The following is a 23,257-nucleotide window of genomic DNA, read 5'->3' as shown; positions in this document are numbered from 1 at the left end:
CATACTTCTTGCCAATCTGAATACCTACAGCGAATATATTTTCATGAACAAAATTTTTATTTGAAACTACAAAACTGCTTCTGAAATTTGCAGAATCGATGACGACTAATTTCACCTTAAGCTAAACAGACATATTTCTCCCAAAACTCACTGGTGTGGACTGTTAATTTTACCCTCTAATATGGTAACAGTTACCATGATCCTTGTTTCAATGGTTCAACGTGCTTTTTATACAAATTCGTCAAATTAGCGAAAGTGATTTAAAAAATATCTAACTTAAAAAATAGATTAAAAGATTTATTTGCCAATCTTTCGTTTTATGCTTTTTACCAGCAAGCTGGTGTTGACATCTTTTTTCGCTTTTTTTACCTCAACAGCACTGTCTGCTTGTGGCAGATCGTTGTCCTCGAGCGGTCTCTTCTTTAACTTTTCCTCGATAAGTTTCTCCATCGCTTTGGTTTTTTTGAACGACGGATTGGTGGGATCGATATTGAACTCCGGCTTCTCGTACACCGCCCGGAAGCGAGCATCTTCCACATCGATCTCAAAACCATCCCCGGTTTCATCCTGCCGCTGCTGTCGTTGTTCTTCGATTTGTTTTTTCGTCTTTTTCAGGATCCGTTTCCGCTTTGACTTCGATACGGTTTTTAGATCAATTTCGTTTTCCTGAATTTTTTTCAGATTGAAATGACTTTTGTCTTCGACTTCCTCGTCATCCTGCATAATCAATTCGAGCTCAGCTCGTTTTCTTGCGGCTTCTTCCTCATCTTCCGAATGGTCCTGGTCGGTGTGCTTCTTATTTTTTTCTTTTTTGCTTGGCTTTTTCAAGTCGAATTCCTTTTCGTCAAAGGCACTTGCAAAAAATGGATCATTCAAATCAACACCGTACGGTAGATCGTCCTCTGAAGATTCCCCGTTTTCTTCGCCGTCACTGTGCAGCTCACCTCGTTTCTTTTTCTTTTTCAACTCTTTGCGACGTTTCTTCTTTTCTTTCGTTTTTTCCAGAATTTTTTCAAACGGATTTGCGTTATCTACTTTCTTTTTTGGTCTTTCACCATCGGACTCATCGTCAGCATTTGACTCATGACCACTGTCTCCGTTCACTTTCCAAGTGAACTCCATTTCAACCTTCTCATTTTTCTCTTTTTCGTCCTGCTCTTGAATATCTCCCAATAGAGCTTTGTACTTAGCGATCATATCCTGCTTTTTAAGCTTTTTAGGTTGTTCGTCCTCAGATTCAACAGAAGAGTTTGCTGAATTATCGTTTACCTTTTCCTCTTCATCGTCTTCACTACCGCTACTGCTACTACAAGCCACGTATTTCTGCAAGTCTGCCGTGGATAGCTCATCAATCTTTCCGGCTCTAACTTTCTCGTTGAACTCCCTGCGTTCAACGTCGTTTTCATCCCAAGTTAGTTCAACTTTAGCCTGATTAAGAGCCGTTGTGGTAAAAACTCTTGGTTCATATTTTCCCACTTCCGGCAGTTCTGTGCATTGTTCTTTCGGTTCGTCGTCAAACTCCATCTCGTCCGGTATGAACCGAAGATCTATCTTGTTGGCTGTACTTTCGTACTCAACACCATCGCACTCTTTGTACAGCTTATCTGCCGTCAGAACGGTGTCACACTCGACTACAGCATAGTAGTACTTCAGTCGATTCAGCTGATACTCTCGAAGACGTTCGATTTCCTTTTCCTTTTTTTCTTCCTCGTTCAATTCTTCATCGGAAGAATCAGAATCATCGCTTTGCTGTCCGGTCAGTTCCTGTGGGCCACGTTCTTCTTCTTCCTTCATGCGTTCTTTACCGAATTCCGATGGATAAATCTAAAAATTTTAACAATGTTAATTGATATTTCTAACACTAAATGTTATATGCAACACCTACTGTAACGCTCAGGATAGTTGATCCGCGGGGGAGAAATGAACTCAGCATAACCATTATGTCTACCGCTCGCATCCTGTCCCAATCCACATTACAGAGTGCTAATCTTCTCGAAGATTCATCCGTTCGATCAGCATCCGCATCTAGTTCACCCCAAACGTGTTCGATAAACACTTCATCGTCTCCACCTTCATCCTCGTCCGAGTCATCATCGGAAGAGCTGTCCGTTGCGATCGCACCTTCTCCTCTAGCATAATCGATTTCCGAACTCTCCAATCTGGACTTCATTTTGTCCGTCATGGCCATTGCCTTCTCTTCATCGTCCAATTCCAACGAATCCGCATCACTATCGCTCTGCTCGTCGTCTTCTTCGGATGCAGCATCCTTCTTCGATTCCGGTTTCGACTTTTTCTCTGACTTGCTTTTCCTACTTGGCGGGCTTGAATTCTGCGACTCTTCTTCCTCACTCTCGGATGAACCCAGCTCATAGTATTTGCGCAGCTCTTCGCTATCGCCTTGTTTCACTTTTCGGCCGTACTTGTCGACCGTGTGCTTCACGTTGAACCGTTCATCATCGAACATAGACCGAAAGCGCTTATCGATCTTGACCTTCTTTTCCGTCTTCGGGATGCCTTTAAACCGAGGATCATTGACCAAATGCACGAAACGTTCGTCGGTCCAAATTTTCGACGTTTTATCACTGCTGCCGTTGGAATGCGTTTCCCCGGCGGATTGCTTGTTCTTTTTCGTTTTGGCCATATTGTTAGCCTAATTGTTTTACCTTTATAACAAACACGGCAACTGGCACGGTTGGAATCTCGGAAACTTAACTGAAAGACGAGAAACGAAAGCTGCAAAACAAAAAGCAGCATGCTCCATCAGCAAGTACCAGCGAATTAGAGATCTGTCAATCTCTTTTTGTTTACTTTTTTACTTACCTGTATTCCGAGGGGCGCCCTAAGAAGCTCAATTACCATCCAATTCTACACGTTAAAATGAGTCTATTTAAAACTGAAAACCCGTGTTTGTTTCAAAATGTTTTAAATAATCGTTCTCACAATCACAGTATTTAAAACTACTATTAATATTTATTGTCAGAAATGAAAATGATTTTGAGAGAGTCTATCACAATTTTGAGATTTCCCTGATTTTTCCTTTACCTTTTTCGACTAGTATTTTTTCCTATACAAGTAAATATTGTTTTGTAATTTCAATCACAAGTTCAGCTAAATTTTGTATTTATTCATGATACTCTTCCTTAACTTAACTTCGATTATTAATGTTAACCGATATTAAATTATTTAATGAAAGATTGTTAGAGTTTTGTTTTGCAACTTACCACCTTTGAACTCGAGTACTCCATTCGGTAACCTATCCAGCTTTTTACGAGCCATAATGGCGAACGTGTTCGTAACACAGAGAACAGATTAACAGGCTCGAAGGAAGTAATCGAATTTTTATGTGTAAAATCTGTCGGAAGCGCCCTCCAGAAATAGTTTGCCAAACGTATCAAAAAACATCCATGTACCTTTATCAATATTTCTTTGTGCTGGAGTTACATAGCAGCGATGGCAGCGACATCAAGATTTAGTTTGCCACTTACTGCTCGAGAAGTGCTCTATGGAAGGATTACTCGTAGATTACATAGAAACCTTTTACACACTTTTTGTCAATTACCTGGTAGTCTCCCAAGTAACAATTCCAGTCTGATCAAACGCTTTTATAGCTGATTTTATTCAACCTGTGGCTGATCTATGGTTTAGGTTTAGAAATGAAAACCTTTTTTCAGCTCCTAAACATCTAAATCTGGTGATTTTATCAAGCTTCAAGCTAATTAATAGCTGCTTTCGAAGCTGCAATGAAGCTTAATAGAAACTTTTTTGCACTTTTAAATAGCCAATTTGCGCAATGCTGTCAATTCTATTTTTAGAACGAGAAATAGTTTTGCAATCTACTTTTCCAGTCGCTTAATCAACGCTTCATCAACCTTTATGCAGCCAAAAAAAAATCTATTTTTAAATTTAAAAAAATGGAACGCGTCATTTTTATTTCGCCGTGAACGCGATATTTTTAGTTACGAATAACTTTAATTCGTACAAGTAAGCTAGCTAATTAAAATTGCATGTCTTTTTTCCGGGAATTGAACCCGCCATCTTTTGATCCATAAGCACTCACCGTATGATCCGCCCCATTTGCATCTGCAGAACAGACAGTGAGAATATCTTTACACCTGAAACCTAGCCCGTCTAGCGTGTAGCAGTCGATAATGTCGATAACTGACAAACTTTTGCTGTCAGCCGAATTGCGAAATTCTATGATCTGACAGTATGTGTGCTGTGAGCCGAATGAAAACTTGGTAGAAGTTTGTAAAGCCACTTTAACACCCTTAAGCAGACTGAAAGTAGTTTGAAAGCTGTGAGCATAATGAAAGCTTCCACTCTACATTTTAACACCTTTAAGCAGCCGTAAAACGGTTTGATGTTTATGGCTGTTTAGAAGCAGATTGTTTAGCAAAAAAAATCCGCTATTAAGCTTTTTTATCAGCTTTTGGAAGAGAACTGGTTTGAAAAACTTAAAGTAGCTTACACATCGCTTATTTAAACACCATTTGAGCGCTTACTTTATGCAGCTTTGATCGCCTTAAACCAACCCGTAAACAGCCATTGCTCTTGCAATTCAGCTACCGTTGTTACTTGGGCTGTTCTCTGTGTTCGTAATATTTGAACAGCATTTTTGACATTCATACATTCCTTTAGTTTTACCGTGAACACGCGGAAGATAGATGTATTCCACTGTTCCGTTGCTGAAATATGCGATCTGCATTGATTTTACTCGATGTGCTAATTTCTTATTTACAACAGCCCCGTTCTTTAAGTGAAATTTGAACTTTTGGTAGCTTGGGTAGCGATTCTGAACAAAATATTTTTCTCAGACACTTCGGGTACAATTACCCTTCTTATTCATTAAATAAATTCTATTCGATAAATTTTTTTGTAGATTTCAGTATTGCTTAAAAACCTGAAAAAAGAAACAGGTGAAAATATGTTTTTTCCAGATAATTAAAACAACTCTTCAAATTTGGTTCCAATCATCGATTTCCTATTGATATTGTATCGATTCCGCTTCGAGTCTGAATTTATTTTAAATTTACCATTTCAAAATGAAAAAAGGCTTATTAAATTTGGAAAAAAGTTTATGTCACCCCCCCCCCCCCCTCTTCAAAAACTTTCGAAATGTTAAGGGGCAAAAAAATAAAGTGTCATATTATCATAGAGCTTGCTAATTTGCAGTTGTGCTGGTGGTTTGTTTTCCCCCAGTTTGAAAAACATCATGGAAAAACCAACAGCAGCAGCAACAAATCGCGTGTACGTATACTCGGCACAGTGTGCGTACGGTAACTGTCAGCAATCTCAATATTGTACTTTTTAGTGTTAAGCATATTTTTTATAGTTCAACGAGAGTACATCTCCAAATTACCCAAGTAATTATCCAAAGTTAAAGTAATTATCTCGTTAGTCTCGATCAACTTTCTTTCACCAACTTAGCTTTCTGATTTCTTTACCTTTAAGTTCCCGACGTAGAAATTGGAGCTCGCAATCAGACTTTTGGGTCCATTTACTTTAAATTTGCAGTAAATTAGTACTTATATGGGTTTGAATTGTCCGACTGTTGGGTTTGAACGTATTTTGGGAGATGATAAAAAAACACGTAACGTTAGCAAGAAATAGTGGCGAAACGTCGAACAAAGTCATCTTAGGCGACATCCATTTAGTACGTCACGCACCCCCCCTTTTCACATTTCGTCACACATTCGTGACCCCCCCCCCCCCTGATAAAGTACGTCACGTCACGGCAATCCCCCCCCTTCACAACAAAAAAATTAAATATTCATTCCAACCTTTTTATTTAAAGCTATCAAATGAATTTTAGCGAATAAAAAAAAGGCAAATTTTCGCGCTTATAAGTCATCGATTCATAGATTTTGAAGATGATCTTCAATTGCTGCAATCGGATATGCTTCAGAAGTCGCTGATGTGCCGTCGATTAATGTTACGCGCATATCTACGCCCTTTACATTCATCCACTCAAATTCGTCTGATCTAGTTGAAAGAATCAGGACTTCCAGCTGACGTCTTGCAGCAACACGCCTTGGAAGAACTTTTCCGAGGGACTTTGTCATTTTGTGTATTTCTTCAATCGTGTAATCATTCAACACTACCTTAGATGCGAAATTTAATCCGCAAGTGGCTTAAGCCCTATCCTTCAGAGAGCTTTTGAGTGAGGGGCAATATAAATTATACCGAAAAACCTTAAAAGCAGCCGTGGAACTTCGGTATGAGTTTTTGTTCATCGATTGAGTTCAGCACGAATATCAAGGGAAAACATTGCCGTGGGTCTCTGGTAGCATCCCGTAACCCTTCAGGAGTTTGTGCGACTGCTATTTGCGGTTGCAAAGATCTTTTAGGCAGGGCGGTACTCAAGCAGCTCTTTAGCGGTGTACTGCATATTCTGTAAAGCCTTAATGGAGAGTTCATACTACATAGAATAAATGAGTTCTGTTCACACATATATGTTCAAAAAAGTGTTCATTCAAAAAATTTAACTATTTGTTTTAAAATCTATCAGTACGTTAATTTTATAGAAGCTTTCAATAGTTGTATCTTAAAATGAAGGCTAAATTATAATTTCCCGAATAAATTTTCCATTTGATTTTTTTTTTCATGTGACGTCACATAACTTCATACCCCCCCTCCCCCCTACGTCACAAATCGTCACGATTAGGTCAACCCCCCGTCTCCCCTATAAGCGTGACGTACTTTATGGATGCCCCCTTAGTAATGATTGCTAGAAGACAGGGATGATTCGTCCACTTTGACTCAATTTTGATTCATTTGACAGTACCGTGTCAGCCAAGCAGATCAACGAATTCCAGGACTCTCTTCTGCTGGTGTTCGTTGACCTCGAAAAGGCGTTCGACCGACTCAACCACGAAAACATCTGGGGCGCACTTAGGCGTAGAGGAGTTCCAGATAAGCTAGTCCATCTCATCGAGGCTCATTACGAGGCATTCTCGTGCAAGATTTTGCATGATGGCGTCTTGTCCGACCCCATAAAGGTTACTGCTGGCATGAAATAGGGCTACATTTTATCACCGCTTCTGTTTCTCATCATTATGGATGAGATATTAGTTGGAGCAATTGACGGTAGAGTAGACCAAAATGAGGATTGTCTTGGAATCCTCTAACGATGGAGCAGCTAAATGACCTCGACCTATCCGACGACATTGTCTTGCTCGCACAACGCCGAAATGGTATGCAGAGCAAGTTAGATGACCTCTCCGAGAGCTCCCACACTGAGAAAACTTTTCGTATAGTTTCTATGTGTCCCACACATAGATTTTTGCAATTTGCCCAGTTAATGAACTTTATATGCCAAACAATTATAATTTATGTGTACGCGAAACTTTTGCACATACTATTCATATGCGTATATTTTTTATATGTATAATTGCACATGCTGACCCGACAAACTTCGTATTGCCACAAATTAACCTGTGTTGTACATAAATCATGAATCTCGGATGATCTTTGTCACTATCTCGAGTTTTGCAAGCCCCCCAGTGGGCGGCGCTTCCGACGGCAGGTCACCGGCAACACTCGCGACCGGCTCGTCCTGAATGATCTAGTGTTACTATAGATAGTTTTTGTGGTCTTGTTATTGATTAATGTTTTATGGAAGAGTCTTGAATTTCTCGAGTTGGATTAGTTTTTGAGTTTCGCAAAAATTTCTGTTTTATTTGTATGAGAGTCCATATCCCCCTACCACAGGGGTGAGAGGTCTCTAACTATCGTAAAATAAATTCAAGACTCAAAAATCTCCTACATGCTAAATTTGGTTCCATTTGCTTGATTAGTACTCAAATTATAAGGAAATTTGTATTTCATTTGTATGGAAGCCCACCCTCTTAAAAGGGAAAGGGGTCGTAATACACCACAGAAAAAAAATTCTGCCATCTAAAACTCTCACATGCCAAATTTGGTTCCATTTGCTTGATTAGTTCTAAAGTTATGAGCAAATTTGTATTTCGTTTGAATGGGAGCCCCCCCCCCCTCCTAAAAAGGTAAGAAGTCCTAATTCATAATGGGAAAAATGGTTGCCTCCAAAAACACCCACATGCCAAATATGGTTCCATTTGCTTGATTAGTTCTCGAATTATGAGGAAATTTGTATTTCATTTGTGTAGAAGCCCCCCCTCTTGAAGTGTGGAAGGATCCTAATTCACCGTAGAAAATATTTTTGCCTCCAAAAACCTCCACATGCCGAATTTGGTTCTATTTGTTTGATTAGTTCTCGAGTTATGGGGAAATTTGTATTTCATTTGTATTGGAGCCCCCCCTCCTAATGTGGGAAGAGGTCCTAATTCATCACAGAAAAAATTTTTGCCTCCTAAAACACCTACACGCCAAATTTGGTTCCATTTGCTGGATTAGTTCTCGAGTTATGAGGAAATTTGTATTTCGTTTGTATAGGACCCCCCCTCCTAAAGTGGGGAGGGGTCCCAATTCATCATTGAAAAAAAAATTGTCTCCAAAAACACACATATGCCAAATTTGGTTCAATTCGCTTGATTAGTTCTCGAGTTATGAGGAAATTTGTATTTCATTTGTACAGGAGCCCCTCCTCTTAAAGTGGGGAGGGGTCCTAATTCACCATAGAAAATTTTCTTGCTCTCGAAAACCTTCACATGCCAAATTTGGTTGCATTTGCTTGATTAGTTCTCGAGTTATGAGGAAATTTGTATGGAAGCCCCCCCTCTTAAAGGGGAGAGGAGTTATAATTCCTCTTATAAAGAGGGGAGGGGTCTCAATTCACCATAGAATAAATTCTTGTCACCAAAACAAACACCCACATGCCAAATGTTGTTCTATTTGCTTGATTAGTTCTCGAGTTAGAAGGAAATTTGTATTTCATTTGTACAAGAGCCCCCCCCCTCTTAGAGTGGGGAGGGGTCCTAATTCACCGTAGAAAATTTTCCTGCCCTCGAAAACCTTCACATGCCAAATTTGGTTCCATTTGCTTGATTAGTTCTCGAGTTATGAGGAAATTTGTATGGAAGCCCCCCCTCTTAAAGGGGAGAGGAGTTACAATTCCCCTTATAAAGAGGGAGGGGTCTCAATTTACCATAGAATAAATTCTTGTCACCGAAAACACCCACATGCCAAATTTGGTTCTATTTGCTTGATTAGTTCTCGAGTTATGAGGAAATTTGTATTTCATTTGTATAGGAGCCCCCCCTCCTAAAGTGGGGAGAGGTTCTTATTCATCATAGAAAAAATTCTTGCCTCCAAAAACACCTACATGCCAAATTTGGTTCCATTTGCTGGATTAGCTCTCGAGTTATAAGGAAATTTGTATTTCGTTTGTATAGGAGCCCCCCCCCACTTAAAGTGGGGAGGGGTCCCAATTCATCATAGAAAAAAATTTTGTCTCCAAAAACACATACATGCCAAATTTGGTTCCATTTGCTTGATTAGTTCTCGAGTTATGAGGAAATTGGTATTTCATTTGTACAGGAGCCCCCCCTCTTAAAGTGAGGAGGGGTCCTAATTCAACATAGAAAATTTTCTTGCCCTCGAAAACTTTCACATGCCAAATTTGGTTCCATTTGCTTGATTAGTTCTCGAGTTATGAGGAAATTTGTATGGAAACCCCCCCTCTTAAAGGGGACAGGAGTTATAATTCCCCTTATAAAGAGGGGAGGGGTCTCAAATTACCCTAGAATAAATTCTTGTCACCGAAAACACCCACATGCCAAATTTGGTTCTATTTGCTTGATTAGTTCTCGAGTTATGAGGAAATTTGTGTTTCATTTGTATGGGAGCCCCCCCTCTTAGTGGGGGGAGGGGTCTCTAACCATCACTAAAACCTTTTCTGGCCCCAAAAACCTCTACATGCAAATTTTCACGCCGATTGGTTCAGTAGTTTTTGATTCTATAAGGAACACAGGACAGACAGACAGACAGACAGACAGACAGACAGACAGACAGACAGACAGACAGACAGACAGACAGACAGACAGAAATCCTTCTTTATAGGTATAGATTTCATATGGAAATTTACTGTTAGTTATGTGCAGAATATTTTGAGTGCAGGCAGCAGGTCTCACAGTTAATGTAGCGAAAACTAAGTCTAGGGTAGTGAACACTGACAATTCCACCAACTTCACAGTAGCGCGACAACAAGTTGAGCAGGTAGACGCCTTTCAATATTTTGAAAGCCAGACAACGCCCGATGGTGGTACCAAGACTGGCGCTCAAACCAGATCACTCTATGTACGGAAACCCGAATCTTTAATGTGAAATTAGTCGTCATCGTTTCTACCAATTTCAAAAGCAGTTTTTTTGTTTGAAACAAAAATTCTGTTCATGAAAATATATTCGCTGTGTTCACATTGGCAAGAAGAATGCAGTATTTACATTTTCATAAACAAAACCCCGCTTTTGGACCCAAAATCTGCTTCCGAAATAGGGCTCTCCGACGAAAAGTTAATGACTGCTAGTTTTCCGTTAATTCAAACGTTAAATCCGTACTGCTGTATGCCTGTGAAACGTGGTGTGTCTCAGCGGAGACAACGCAAAAACTGCAGGTATTCATTAACCGGTGCCTGCGATACATCATTCGTGCCTGGTGGCCTGATAACTGGATATCCAATAAGGAACTCCATCGTCGGAGTCATCAACGGCCGATAGCCACAGAAATTTGTTAACGTAGGTGGAAGTGGTTCGGACACACCTCGAGGAAAGGAGCGAACGAGGTTTGCAGAGAAGCACTCGACTGAAATCCACAAGGATAGCGTAGAAGAGGCAGACCCAGAGGCTCATGGCGACGCAGCTTAGGCAGCGACATCCGGGCTGTAGACGAGAACCCAGTGGCGACTCGTCCGCATGTTCAACCTGTTCATAGGACAGGCAACAAAATTCAACCCGACAAAAAATTTTTTCATCACTGCAATACGCATATGCAATACGAATAATTCGGTAAATTTAGTTTAGTTTAGTTTACGAAGCTGCTGAGCAAACCGTTCAACACGACGTTTGAACGTTGCTTTGATCTCAATGCACTAGCATATACCAACACATTATTCCTGGTGTTGATTCTGGGTACGAAGGAGATAAAAAGAGAATGTGAAACAGCTTTTACTCGAAAGCGCGGGCGCATCATTGTCTCATTACTCGTTCATCTTCAGCATTGAACAACTTACTACCACATATCCCTAGGGCCTGCGCTTTGATTCCATTTTATCTAGTCACGAAGCTAATGAGCAAAACGTTCAATACGACGCTTGAACGTTGCTTTAGAGATTCGCACCAGGAACAATGTATTGGTACGAAGGGGATGGCATGCGTTATTCGCAAAATTTTCTCATTAACTCGTTCATCTTTAGCATTGAACAACTTACGCATATTGCTTGTGGTGCGTGTGGTGGTTATTCTTGAATTTGGTTCAATAGGTAAATTGAACGGAAAGTCTTAGGTTCGTAGTTAAAATTCAGAGACGAGTTTGCTGGTAAAGTAAACCGCCGTATTCCGTTGTTATTTAAATAATAGGGGTATTTACGTAGCGCTATACGGAGTATTGCGTATTTATACTGCCGCTACTCTGCCGCTTCCATAGAAACCGGAACTGCTATGCGAATTGCGGCAGCATATACACGAAATACACCGTTTACGCAACATAGCAAGCGCTACGTGAATACCCCTAATGTTTGTTTTATGAATAAAATATAGAATTTCGATAATAAAAAAGCTGCGTATTAATTTGTATTTTTCGCTGGTTGAACAGGTAAGCTAAACCACCACGAGTCGCCACTGCGAGAACCTGTCCTGGTGGCAGGTAAAAGCCATGGCGGGTAACCGTCAGCAGTCGAGATCTCTGATTTCATCCCTTTGTCCTGCCGGACCGGCGGACATGGACACATAAGTAAATCAATGCATTGACCCTACCCCACGCTCTCAGTAGTCGTTTCGTTATATTTTAGAGCCATATTTTTTTCCTACAGTTGTCTGTATAAGTTATCGTCGTTCGTAACATGCATTTACATTAATAGAATTTTGAAACTCACTGCGTCGAATGGAATCAATTAACACCGGCATTATAACCTTTTAATTAAAACTTACATATTATTTCGAATCCATTCTTCACTGTACACAGCCCAATTACCAATCACTGTCATCTTCTTGTTTAATTTCGTCACGCAAAGGATCCGGACTGGCACGTTGCTGTCCCGCAACCGACGCTACCGAATCAACTGATAGGATGTCCCCTGGAGGCAAATCGATTATCGGCTCATCGTTTTGCATATCCCCTTCCGCTTCCACCTCGTCGTCGTCATCGTCATCCCATCTGGGCTTCTTTGCAGGAGGAACATCACCTTCGAGAATATTCCGATTGAAGCCATGGCATTTTTCTTCCAGCAGTTCGACTCGTCGATCCAGCATTTCGACTAGATCTTTTATCTGCGTAACCGTTCTTCGCAGGACTTGAACTTCCTCTTCGAACCCGTACCCGTCGGAACAATCTTTAGGTTGAGCCGGACCCACGGCTGCTCTCTTGGGTCTTGTTTTCTCTAAAACCACGAAATTATCTAGCAATGGTTCTGGTGGTTGTTGGTAGTAAAGTTTATGGCGGTCACGCAGAGGAGATTGCAAAATTAGACGGGCCCATAATTTGAATGCGTCGTCGATTTTCGGCACAAGTCGTTGAAAGTGAATTTTCTCTAGCCGTTTAACCATGCTCTGTAACCTCTGTTCATTCAGTGCCTCGCGGTCAACATTTGTAGGGTTGGCGGGTTTGATAAATAATTTTGCTTTGACAGTGTCGTAAGCGAATTTACTGTTAATTTCTTTCGAATGTACATACAGTTGAACAAGGATATTCTTATGTGCCCATCGTTGAAGCATGAACTCTTCAGCGTCCTCCAGGACGTACTTTCTCTTTGAAGTGCGATCTTTGAACACAATGTAATTCGTTAAATCCTCCTGCGTGGGTACTTCTTTCGACGACCAAACAGGCTCATTTGGTGATGAAAATTCTATAGCCTGTTTCATGTACTGCTTTGCTAGTATGTACATGTAATCCTTAAATTCGGCTGGTGAATTAGACCGAATTACCCAAGTACACACGGGCATTCTAGAAGTCTGCCCACAAAAAAAATATGTGTACATCTCAAACCGATTGACCAGGGCAGCATCTTCCGGCCCGACGCATTCTTCGTATGGCGTATTGTCTTGATGCGATTTTTGCTGCTGGACGGTAAGTTCGTCGATGACCGTTTCCTCCAATATGGTTTCCAGTTTAGGTTCTAACAATACATAATCGGCATCATCGGCAGAGTCCATATCGTTTTGTTCAGGTTCTTCCATATTGCTAGATGTTAAAGAAAGTTGAGGAAATATATAAGATAAATATTAATTCTTAAGCTTTAAAACGTATCAAATGTGCGCGAATTCTCAATATCTAAATTGCACGAGATAATAAAACCGTTTGGAAATTCCGGATCCGGATTGGAAATTTTTAGTGATCAAAATTAACGATATTTTCGATACAAGGGCGATATTTTTCGAAACCTTTCGAACCAACACGATCCCGCGAACACAACGCATATTCGCAGTGAGTCAGGTAACACAGTAGCACGGATGACAGAAATATATACGAGATGAGCTATGGGTTAATCTTCCTTATGATTGTATTCGAGTCATATCCGTGGCATAATTTGAAAGGTTGTATTTGAAACATTGTTTGCCTTTGCCTTACGGTGCGCGTCATCAGTCGATCACCGGCTTTCGTTGGAGACACATCCGCAACTCATAACATCATGAATATGAATATATGGTACTACCACCTGCCTTAGCAGAACATCCGTTCATAGCAATGAGCCTATCATGTCAAAAAGAGTTGAACATATTCAACGATTGGTCATGTTTCCCAACTGTATGAACTGTATGAAGGGCCAAAAGGGAATTGGTCGATAAGCAACATCACTTACTTCATCTCCTTCCAAGGGCTAAGTCACCTGAGTCAATCGTTGAATAAACCGTCTTAATGCAGAATAACTCCAGCAGGTGGGGAGAAGAGCCCGCTCATTATCCACGATGTGTTGTTAATCGGGCCAAGATAAACCCTAGAAAGTTGACTGTTTCACTCTCTCTAGGCCCACCGCTTCAAACAAGTGCTCTGATGGTCCCTCCCTCTTCCCGATTCTAGTTTATTTATGAAATGTGGTATATATGGGTAAAAATAGAACAATCTCACCAGCAGTCCTTCGAATGGAATAGAGTTGCGTCCTTTTAGTTTCCACAAGTGCTTCTAATAATTAATTTAATTTTTCTTCTGGTATCCAATATCCATGTGCAGTATTAACACTCGTATTGGCCAAAGTTTTCACTATATAGCAGTAAATGCTTCATAAGCTAAAACGAAAAGAATAATTAAAATAGCTTATATTATGCTTCCCAATAACAAAATCGTGTGGCTCCGCCGTCTGCCTAAAACCTCGATTATGAGATCAGACAGCCGGGAGCTACACACACAGTATCGCACCTCCTAGCTTGGCTGCTCAATAGAGCATTACCGGGTATGGCCACGTGGAGGCGCTAGGTAGGGGCTTGGGTTAGCTAGAGCTATATTGGACGCTCCTCATTTGCCTTCCCCATTTCATACCCACGAGCTTGCGACTCATAACATCATAAACATAAAAGTCTATCTTGATTACAGATCCTACCAGTAGCATTATAACCACTGACGAACTGACATGACACTTAGAAGAAAATCCTTTAAAAACCATCGTCCTGCACATTTTGCTTGCACTAGCACCCTCTGTTATGCATGTTGCGGAGTAGCTTGCATTTGCAGGGTTTTATGCTGTAGGGTTTTGTACATTTGAATGGTTTTATACTGAAAACTCAAAGCAACACTCGCGCGCCGCGGTAAGGCCATGTTGCGAAACATGCTTTTTTGAAAAATGAGTGGTTTTTGAAGTAGGACTACTTCTTTGATTTCTATATTGGGGTGCACTTTAGAAAAACGAAAAGGGAACATGTAACGAAAAGTGGTTATGGTTTGCACGCTTATAACTCAGTCATCCGTCAACAGATTCTAGAGATATTGGTATCAATCGATTGGAAATTTTTCAAAAAATCCATAACAATACAATAGATTCCATGCTTTCCAAACAAACGTTTAATAATTGAGAAAATTTTAGACGGATATTCATTATTTCATTATTTTCATGTTTTTGCCTTCCCACGCCAATGCTTCCCTAGCACAGATGATAGAAATATATACGAAATGAACTATGGGTTAAGCTGACCTTTGATTGTATTTCATTTACGCTCTATAGAATCCGCTCGAAAATTGTTGAGCTTCAGCGGTTGCTGCTTGCTCGGAATAAGGCATCGAAGACATTCAAATTCACCAAGCAAGACGCCAACAAACCGAAGAAGCCACCGACTCGCCCGCCAGCGAACGATATGGTTTTTGCTGCTATCAATACCCAGTAAAATCAATGGATCCTCGCTGCACGCCGTTAGAAGTGAATCGCCGCTAGCCACAATTGTGACGTTCCAAGGTTGGACACATTCGTGAAAAAGGTTTTGAAATTAGCTGTCGAAAAGCTGGTCCAAACAAAAAGAACAGGCGCTTCCGATTCGTTCAAGGTTGATAAAACGTACGAAAACAATTTATCTTTGCTAACTGCTGCAAAGGCGGTTCCGATTAAAGCTGTACTAGTAAATATGCGATGGTGCCCCCGAACAAAAATCTACTAAGCCAATGAAAACCGTAGCAAAGGCACCGAAAGCCCCAGAGTCAAAGGAAGTCGTTCCAGCGGAGAAGGTGCCCGAAAAAAACTGCTGCCTAGATGTAAATTTCGTTGATTTGCATTACTAATATCTGGTAGAAAACAATCAGTTCTTTTAAGAACTACTGAATAAAAGTATACGAAGCAGTAAAATTGATTTTTCTCACATTTTAATGTGATGATGGCAGTTTAGTATGAGCGTTCGAAGAACGAACCCGTCAGAATTTACATGTTTAAACTGTATTAAGACAAACCTTCCGAAGAATATTTCTGTCTTCTTTTTCCTATCGCGCTTTGCGGCCTTTCCACTGATTTTCGGTGGCATGAAGACGATGTCGATGCTTCATATTAGGTTGCTCTGCAGAAACTGGTAGCTCTTCATTAAGGCAGCACAGGACACCGGTTTTGTTCAAACAATGTATTGTACGGTTTCGTTGTACGTTGTACCGCCTTTCTTTCGTGTCTATGATTCTCTGCCCTACGTTGATCCGCCTTTGTTACAACTTGGTGCCGTTTGCCCTGGTATATAATCAGAAGTAAGCCGGTGAACGGCATCATTTTCGCATTGACATCGGTACGGTACAGACTACAGAGCAGACAGCAGAGAGTTGCGATTATCTCCCTCACTGGACTCGGTAAACTGGTAAAACGCAGCGCAGCGGCAGCAGCAGCAGCAGCCGATCATTGTTTGGTGTAGAGTGCGCAGAACGCGTTGGTACCGGAGCATCGATCTATTATCTGCTATATTAGAATATTTGGTTGCGGGAGCGGAAGAGCTTGAATTAATGGAAAATGCTCTGTCCGGTAACCATTGTCACCATTACCCTGGGAGATGTTGTTTCAAACATTCAAGCCATTCTGCTGGCCGGATTTTCAACCACATAATTTACCACAACACGTCCTTTTTAGGACGAACGAATTTGTTTATGAAGAGATGAAAATTTTCTGCATACTAAATTTCTTTACTTAAATTTCCAAATGTCGCTGATTCTTTAAATCACGAAGAATTTCTTCTGATTTGATCTATAAAACGATAAATACGTGGTGACTCACCATGCGGTCTTCTAACTCATGACGTTGCTTTAATTTTATTTTTGCTAAAAATTTTTGCCTTCCCACGCCAATACTTCCCTAACACGGATGACAGAAATATATAGGAGAAGAGCTATGGATTAAATTCCCTTTGAATCAAAGGGATCAAAGTTTGATTGTATTTAATTTACGCTCTATAGAATCCGCTCGAAAATCGTTGAGCTTCAGCTGTTCTTCCCCGGAATAAGGCAACGAAGACATCCAAATTCATTAAGCGAGACGCCAATAAACCGAAGAGTCAACGGATCCTCGTTGCAAGCCGTCTAGAAGTATATCGCCGCCAGCTACAATTGTGACGTTTCAAGGTTGGACACATTCGTGAAAAAGGCTTTGAAGTTAGTTTTCAACAAGAGAAAGCTGGTCCAAACAAAGAACTGGCGTTTCCGGTTCGTTCGCCTACCAAACTTGCTAGCGAGAAGCAAGATTACTAAGTCAATAAAGACCATAGCAAAGGCTTCGAAAACTCCAAAGCCAAAAGAAGTTCTAACGGAGAATGCTGTCCGAAAAAAGCTGCTGCCAAGCAGTAAATTTCTTCGATTTGTATTATTAACAGCTGGTAGAAAACAATCAGTTCTTTTAAGAACTACTGAATAAGTATATGAAGCAGTTGAATTGATTTTGCGAACGGCATCATTTTCGCGTTGTTTGGATTACAAATAATAATGAGAGTTACGATTTTATCTCCCTGTCCGGACGCGGCAGCAGTCGATTATTGTTTGGTGTGGAGTGGAAATTACGCCGACCGTCTTGGATTCAAAACATCGATGTATTTAAAACAAAGCTGCCAGACTGGTGCAGTATTTTGCTTACGAATGATTAAATTGAAACTTTCATTCTTTACTTTGCTTGTTTATTATTTAGCTGCGAAAATAGTAAAACTTCTGCGACCTTGCCATTTCCAGCACACCACAGACGACCTTCATAGCGTAATGGCGAATTGCTGTAAATTACGGCATCACGAAACAAAATGCAGATGCCAGCGGTCCAGTGCCAGTCCAGGCAGAATCGTAATCGTGTTCCCAACCTTCCTTAACAAAACAGCAGCGTGTCCATGATGTAGTCGAAACCAGAGATGCCATATTTTCTAAAAAAGTGTCTGGAACTGTTTGAAAACCGAAAAAATCGAGCAGTTTTCCGGCTACTCGAATTTTCTGGTTTGAAAATAATCTGCGAAAATCTGTACACTTTTTTAGGAAGTCTGTGAAAGTTTAAAGAGCTTCGAACAAAAATCTGCACCAAAACAATAAAAGTCATAAAAACTGCAAATATCTGCAAATTTATACACTCAAAATATATTTCACGTCGAAGTTACCTGAAAAGTTATGTGAATATTTTCCACCCAGCTTTTCCTGTACTATTTACGTGATTTTCAGGTAGTTCGCACGCATACTAATGCGTTAACGTGAAAATCGGATAGATGTTATTATTTTTTCCAATAACAATCACCAGAAAGTCACGTAAATCCCTGTAGAGAAATTTACGTGATTTATCACGTGGAAAGGACGTGTGGATTATTTTGAGTGTAATGATCTGCAAGGCTGTTCCAAAAATCTGGAATTTGCAGACAAATGTGCAAGTCTGGTATCCTTGGTCGAAACAAATCGTATCACATACACATGTGTTTAAAGCTGCCTAGCGGAACCTGGGATGCCAGATTTTTGCAAAAAATAATCTGCGTCTACCCGAAACTGTTCGAAATAATTCCCCACATCTGCACCAACATGTATCACATGTAAGAACACAATTCTTTAATGCGCAACTTTAGTATCTATATATGAAATTCATATACAAATATCACCGGTTTTAGCATTGGGAGACGAATTTCACTACATTCGTAGTCCTACTTCAAGCCTGCGCCCGTGCCACTAGGCATGGACCCTTGTACTTTTGATTGGACGATGGAATTATCGCGAGTGTCTCGTCTGTTTGTCTGTGTTATAACTTATACATACAGCCAAGCAAATTCGTCTCTGCAACGATTTCAAGCTATCAAAAAAGTGAGCAGCGCGTTTTGTTATTAAAGAAATGGGCAATATTTCTACACTCAAAATATTCTGCACATAACTAATGGTAAATTTCCATATGAAATTCCATATGATTATCATGTGCCACATATAAGCACAATCCGCCTAGAAATACACATAAAAATTATACGGATATGAATAGTATGTGCAATTATACACATAAAAAATATACGCATATGAATAGTATGTGCAAAAGTTTCGCGTACCCATAAATTATAACTGTTTGGCATATAAAGTTCATTAACTGGGCACATTGCAAAAATCTATGTGTGGGACACATAGAAACTATACGAAAAGTTTTCTCAGTGTAGTCTATCGACCTTTTCGCGTGCCTATAATGGCGGCTAGTTAAAGCCCTATAAAGATATACATTTATAGGGCTAGTGGGCACAACTTTCGGAAAAAACAACATGCTTTTGGCAACTTTGCTCACGTCAAATTGACATTTTTCTCATTGTAAAACTGTCAAGCGTACGTTAGCTAAGTTGCCATAAGCATTTTTCCCGCATTTTGCACCTTACTGGACACCGCAGTCTAAGGCCCCGTACAGAGTAAACGCGACAGCGACGCAACACGACTTCGCTCTCATGTTGCTAAATGCACAGTCCTGCTTCGGGCGAAAAAGGGCTGCGCGTATAACTACAGCAAGAAATGTCGCGTCGCGTCGCATGTCGCTTGTACCCTAAAAGTGCGACTGGCACAAAAAGTGCGACAATGCGAATGCTGTGAGTGACAAAAAGAAAGAACGACAACTGCAATGTTGCTGTTTTGTTTTGTCATATGCATTGGCATTAGAGAAAACAATCTGGATTAATCCAGGTACAGCTGCAAAGCACAATAAATATTTTCCAAAAGTTTTGCCCATTAGCCGCCATTACGCACGCGAAAAGGTGAATACTCGTTTTGAGTAAACTTATTTACTCTGCTTTGGTAAATTTTTACACTATTTCACGTGAATTATTTTTACAGTGCATAGAATATTGTCCGTCTCGCCCACACTTTTGATTAGGAAAAATGGGAAACACTGATGAATTTCCAGAATGTTTTATAGAGTGCGTTTATTGGAATTATAGTATTATAATACTTACCTCATTCAACGGCTGCCCTGTTTATCTAAACTCTCAACAAAATTCTTCAATTAACACTGGTATTTAAAAGTTATTCGCAAAAAAATACGTCGCAGTTTTACAAACATCTGCACTTTTACCGCAAAATGACAGTACGTCGTTCGTTTTATATGACCAAGGGGTGCTCGAACTGATTATTACACACCAGCACCTGCGAAGAAAAATTCAGCACAATTTATAATCAGGGTTGCCAAAATTTATTTTTTCTTTCAACAAACGTGAACAATATTTACTCATACATGTGTTTTTCAATGGTTAAAATCTTGGTTAAAATTATGTTATAAGAATTTTTTAAAAAAATGGTAAATCAAGTAAAGATTCATTAATATTTGGTGAGAATTTTGAAATTTTCTGATGTACAGCTGAAGATTTTGTGTAGCAAACTTTTTGGCATCGCTGCTTATGATAACAAATCAAACCACTGCGTTTTCGTTGACAGTTCTGCTGCTTTGCCTGCCTGCATTCATGTAATCATCGTGTGCGGTGTGCATGAATGCGAGTTTCGAACGCATCGTTATAAATTTTAAAACAGTTTTCAAATGAATTATAATCGGCAGTAGGTTGTTATTTTAAATGTGAAGTATGTACAAGCTGTGCCGAACGACCTGGCGCAGGACTCAAGCTAATCCAGCCAACCTACTGTGTGATGCGCGGAAACAAATCGATCGTCTACGACCAGCAACAGTACGATTAGCTAGCGGTAAGTTTTTCTTCGAAATCTTATTCGGTTGAGACAATAATCCCGAGATGTATATTTCAGATAATGGCCACACGTTTGACATCATGCTTGCAAACCGACGGGCTGAAGCCCGTCGAAGTATACTGGTTCAGGTCAGTTCGGAGAGGTCGTTCCCAGAGCTAACAGCGTACTGTTCGCAGTTTGGCACGATAGTCAGCTCCCACCACTATCGCGTTGGTGGGACCTCTTCAGGTTTCAAAGAGGACGAATCTGACTGTCATTACATTTTGGTAGAATTTAATGCACCCGAAGCTGCCGATGCTGCTATGCAGTCGGCAGTGTTCAATGAAGAGAGGCCAGGTGTTCGTGCGAGGTCAATTTTTCTGTGGTTTAGAGCTGGTCCTAAGCCTAAATTAGAGGGAAAGAAAGGTCACTCTAAGCGGGAGGTCAGCAGTGGGAGTCTATCCACTGTAGATGGATCGCGTTCCATAAAAGACATGGAATTGAAAGACCTGCTACTGTCAGCCGAGAGTGTTGAAGATCAGATGAAGATTCATTACCGAACCTGTTGCTTGAATGATCTCGGAAAGCGTCTACGATTTTTAGCTGTTCGCCAGATGGAATCATCCCTGCAAGGTATATTTCCCCAGGCAGTTGCTTATCCTTTCGGTTCCTCCGTCAATGGTTATGGGAAAATCGGCTGCGATTTGGACATAAGTTTAGATCTCGAATCCGAAGCAGGTATGAAACAGAATCGTGACTCTCGTCTGGTTTACCACACAAAAGCATCGAATGTAAACGAGCGATCGCAAGTTCAACGTCAGCTGGAAGCATTAGGTGATGTGCTTCACCTATTTCTACCCGGCGTCAATAGTGTTCGCCGGATACTAAAGGCGAGGGTTCCTATAATCAAATACCACCATGAACACCTGGATCTGGAGATCGATTTAACTATGAACAATCTGACAGGAGTTCATATGTCGGAACTACTTTATCTTTTCGCACAGATAGACGATCGCGTTCAGCCACTGACATGCTGCGTGCGTAAGTGGGCAAAATCAGTTGGTTTAACAAACCAAGCACCCGGCTATTGGATTACCAATTTCTCCCTGACCATGCTGGTAATGTACTTTTTGCAACAATTGAACGAGCCCATTCTTCCGGCTATTAATAAACTAGTAAAAAGTGCAACCAAAGACGATCTGCGACTAAATGCTAACCATGTGAGCTGTCCATTTCTTCGCGATGTAAGCAGGTTAGATTTTAAAACCAAAAATGAGGCTAAGCTAGATGAGTTGCTGGTGCAGTTTTTCGAATTTTATGCCGGTTTTGATTTCACCCAGCGGGCCATCAGTTTAAACCTTGGTTCCTCCATACTGAAGCCGGACCATAGTCCGATGTACATTGTGAACCCACTGGAGACGACCCTCAACGTGAGCAAGAACGTCAATCTCGAAGAGACGGAACTGTTTCGAATTCAAGTTCGAAATGCTCTGTGGCTGCTGGACACGCATGACCGGTCCACACGGACCAGCGCTGACGACTGGGGATTGGTCAGTCTTTTCGGTAATAAATCGATCAAGGATCGCATCACTCCGCAGATGTTTTTCACCAAGCGGATGCTGGATGTGAAGGACATTTTCGCCGATACAGTGGGAGCTGGAACTGCCTACAAAAACCGCACCCTGAAGCAACAGGTGGCAAACATTCAGAAGACGACCCGGGAGGAAATCAGTAAGCTCGCCAAACAGTCCGATAGTGGGTTAACGGCTACCGGTGGTTCCGTGGCCGCTAATACCAGCAACGGCATCAAGCTGAAACGGAAAGTGAAACGAAGGTGATAAAGGGTGAGTTGTAGGACAAATATTGATCGTAATATAACTGAAGAGAAACTATTTTCTACTTACTGCAGATATTGCAAACTCAAATATCACATTCCATCTACATTGATGTTGAAAAATAATTATTATTTTGAAGAGCTTATGAATAATTGTTTGCTTTGTCAGTGCTTGTCTAACAAATTAATTTATACTAGGTTGCCCCTTCGTGGCTAGCCACGATGGCAAAACCTTTGAAAATGTAATATGGTTTACAATTAAAAAGAACGTATTAAGAATTATTAATGAAACAACTTCAAAATTGGCAACCTTCTACTAATTAAAACACGTATAATCTACAAACGAAGCAAATAGGGCTTAGATAAAAGGGCAAAAATCTACCAGTTGTGAGACCATGCTGCGAGGGAGAACATTTCAAAAAAGTTCTCAATTTTATAACCAAGACAAAGTTTAGACTTTTACACATGACGATCTGACAACTTCAAGAATTAGCTACATGGGCCATCGATGAATGTCTTGCTAACCCATGCACGCTAAAGCAACTTGCTGACGATAGCATTGTATCCGTAATGGGAAACAGAATCGATGATCTGCAAAGTCCTCTGCAAGATACTTTGGACAACTTGTTCAGCTGGGCTCTTAGGCTTGGTATCGATTTCTCCCCGGAGAAAACTTAGTTGGTCGTTTTCTCTCGGAAGCATGACCCAGTACAATTGCAGCTTCTGCTAATGGGCAGAACGATCTCGCAGGTTCTAGT

At 40.6% G+C, this 23,257-nt stretch overlaps 3 protein-coding genes across 3 annotated transcripts; 1 reads left to right on the top strand and 2 right to left on the bottom strand.

Annotated features, from left to right (window-relative positions):
• Positions 1-297: 297 nt before the first annotated feature.
• Positions 298-2,722, bottom strand: LOC128743958 (ESF1 homolog). Its single transcript, XM_053840673.1, has 2 exons — positions 1,886-2,722; positions 298-1,824 (listed from the first exon to the last, which is right to left on the bottom strand). The coding sequence occupies exons 1-2, from the start codon at positions 2,639-2,641 to the stop codon at positions 298-300; spliced, it is 2,283 nt and encodes a 760-aa protein (XP_053696648.1). The 5' UTR covers positions 2,642-2,722.
• A 9,204-nt stretch (positions 2,723-11,926) lies between these two features.
• On the bottom strand, positions 11,927-20,053 carry LOC128743962 (uncharacterized). Its single transcript, XM_053840679.1, has 2 exons — positions 19,945-20,053; positions 11,927-13,309 (listed from the first exon to the last, which is right to left on the bottom strand). Exons 1-2 carry the CDS (start codon positions 19,947-19,949, stop codon positions 12,100-12,102), a joined length of 1,215 nt encoding a protein of 404 aa, XP_053696654.1. The 5' UTR covers positions 19,950-20,053; the 3' UTR covers positions 11,927-12,099.
• Positions 20,054-20,518: 465 nt separating this feature from the next.
• Positions 20,519-22,545, top strand: LOC128743961 (poly(A) RNA polymerase, mitochondrial). Its single transcript, XM_053840678.1, has 2 exons — positions 20,519-20,683; positions 20,744-22,545. Exons 1-2 carry the CDS (start codon positions 20,566-20,568, stop codon positions 22,501-22,503), a joined length of 1,878 nt encoding a protein of 625 aa, XP_053696653.1. The 5' UTR covers positions 20,519-20,565; the 3' UTR covers positions 22,504-22,545.
• The last annotated feature ends 712 nt before the right edge of the window (positions 22,546-23,257 follow it).

Source organism: Sabethes cyaneus, chromosome 3 (genome assembly GCF_943734655.1).
Source record: "Sabethes cyaneus chromosome 3, idSabCyanKW18_F2, whole genome shotgun sequence".
Lineage (NCBI taxonomy): Eukaryota > Metazoa > Arthropoda > Insecta > Diptera > Culicidae > Sabethes > Sabethes cyaneus.
The sequence above is the reverse complement of the archived record's forward strand: the minus strand, read 5'-3'. Positions and strand labels throughout refer to the sequence as shown.

Coding starts and splice junctions, on each gene's coding strand:
- LOC128743958 (XM_053840673.1), bottom strand. CDS start 2,641: ATGGCCAAAACGAAAAAGAACAAGCAATCCGCCGGGGAAACGCATTCC. Junction 1,825..1,885: donor CAACTATCCTGAGCGTTACA/GTAGGTGTTGCA, acceptor TAAAATTTTTAG/ATTTATCCATCGGAATTCGG.
- LOC128743961 (XM_053840678.1), top strand. CDS start 20,566: ATGTACAAGCTGTGCCGAACGACCTGGCGCAGGACTCAAGCTAATCCA. Junction 20,684..20,743: donor AACAGTACGATTAGCTAGCG/GTAAGTTTTTCT, acceptor TGTATATTTCAG/ATAATGGCCACACGTTTGAC.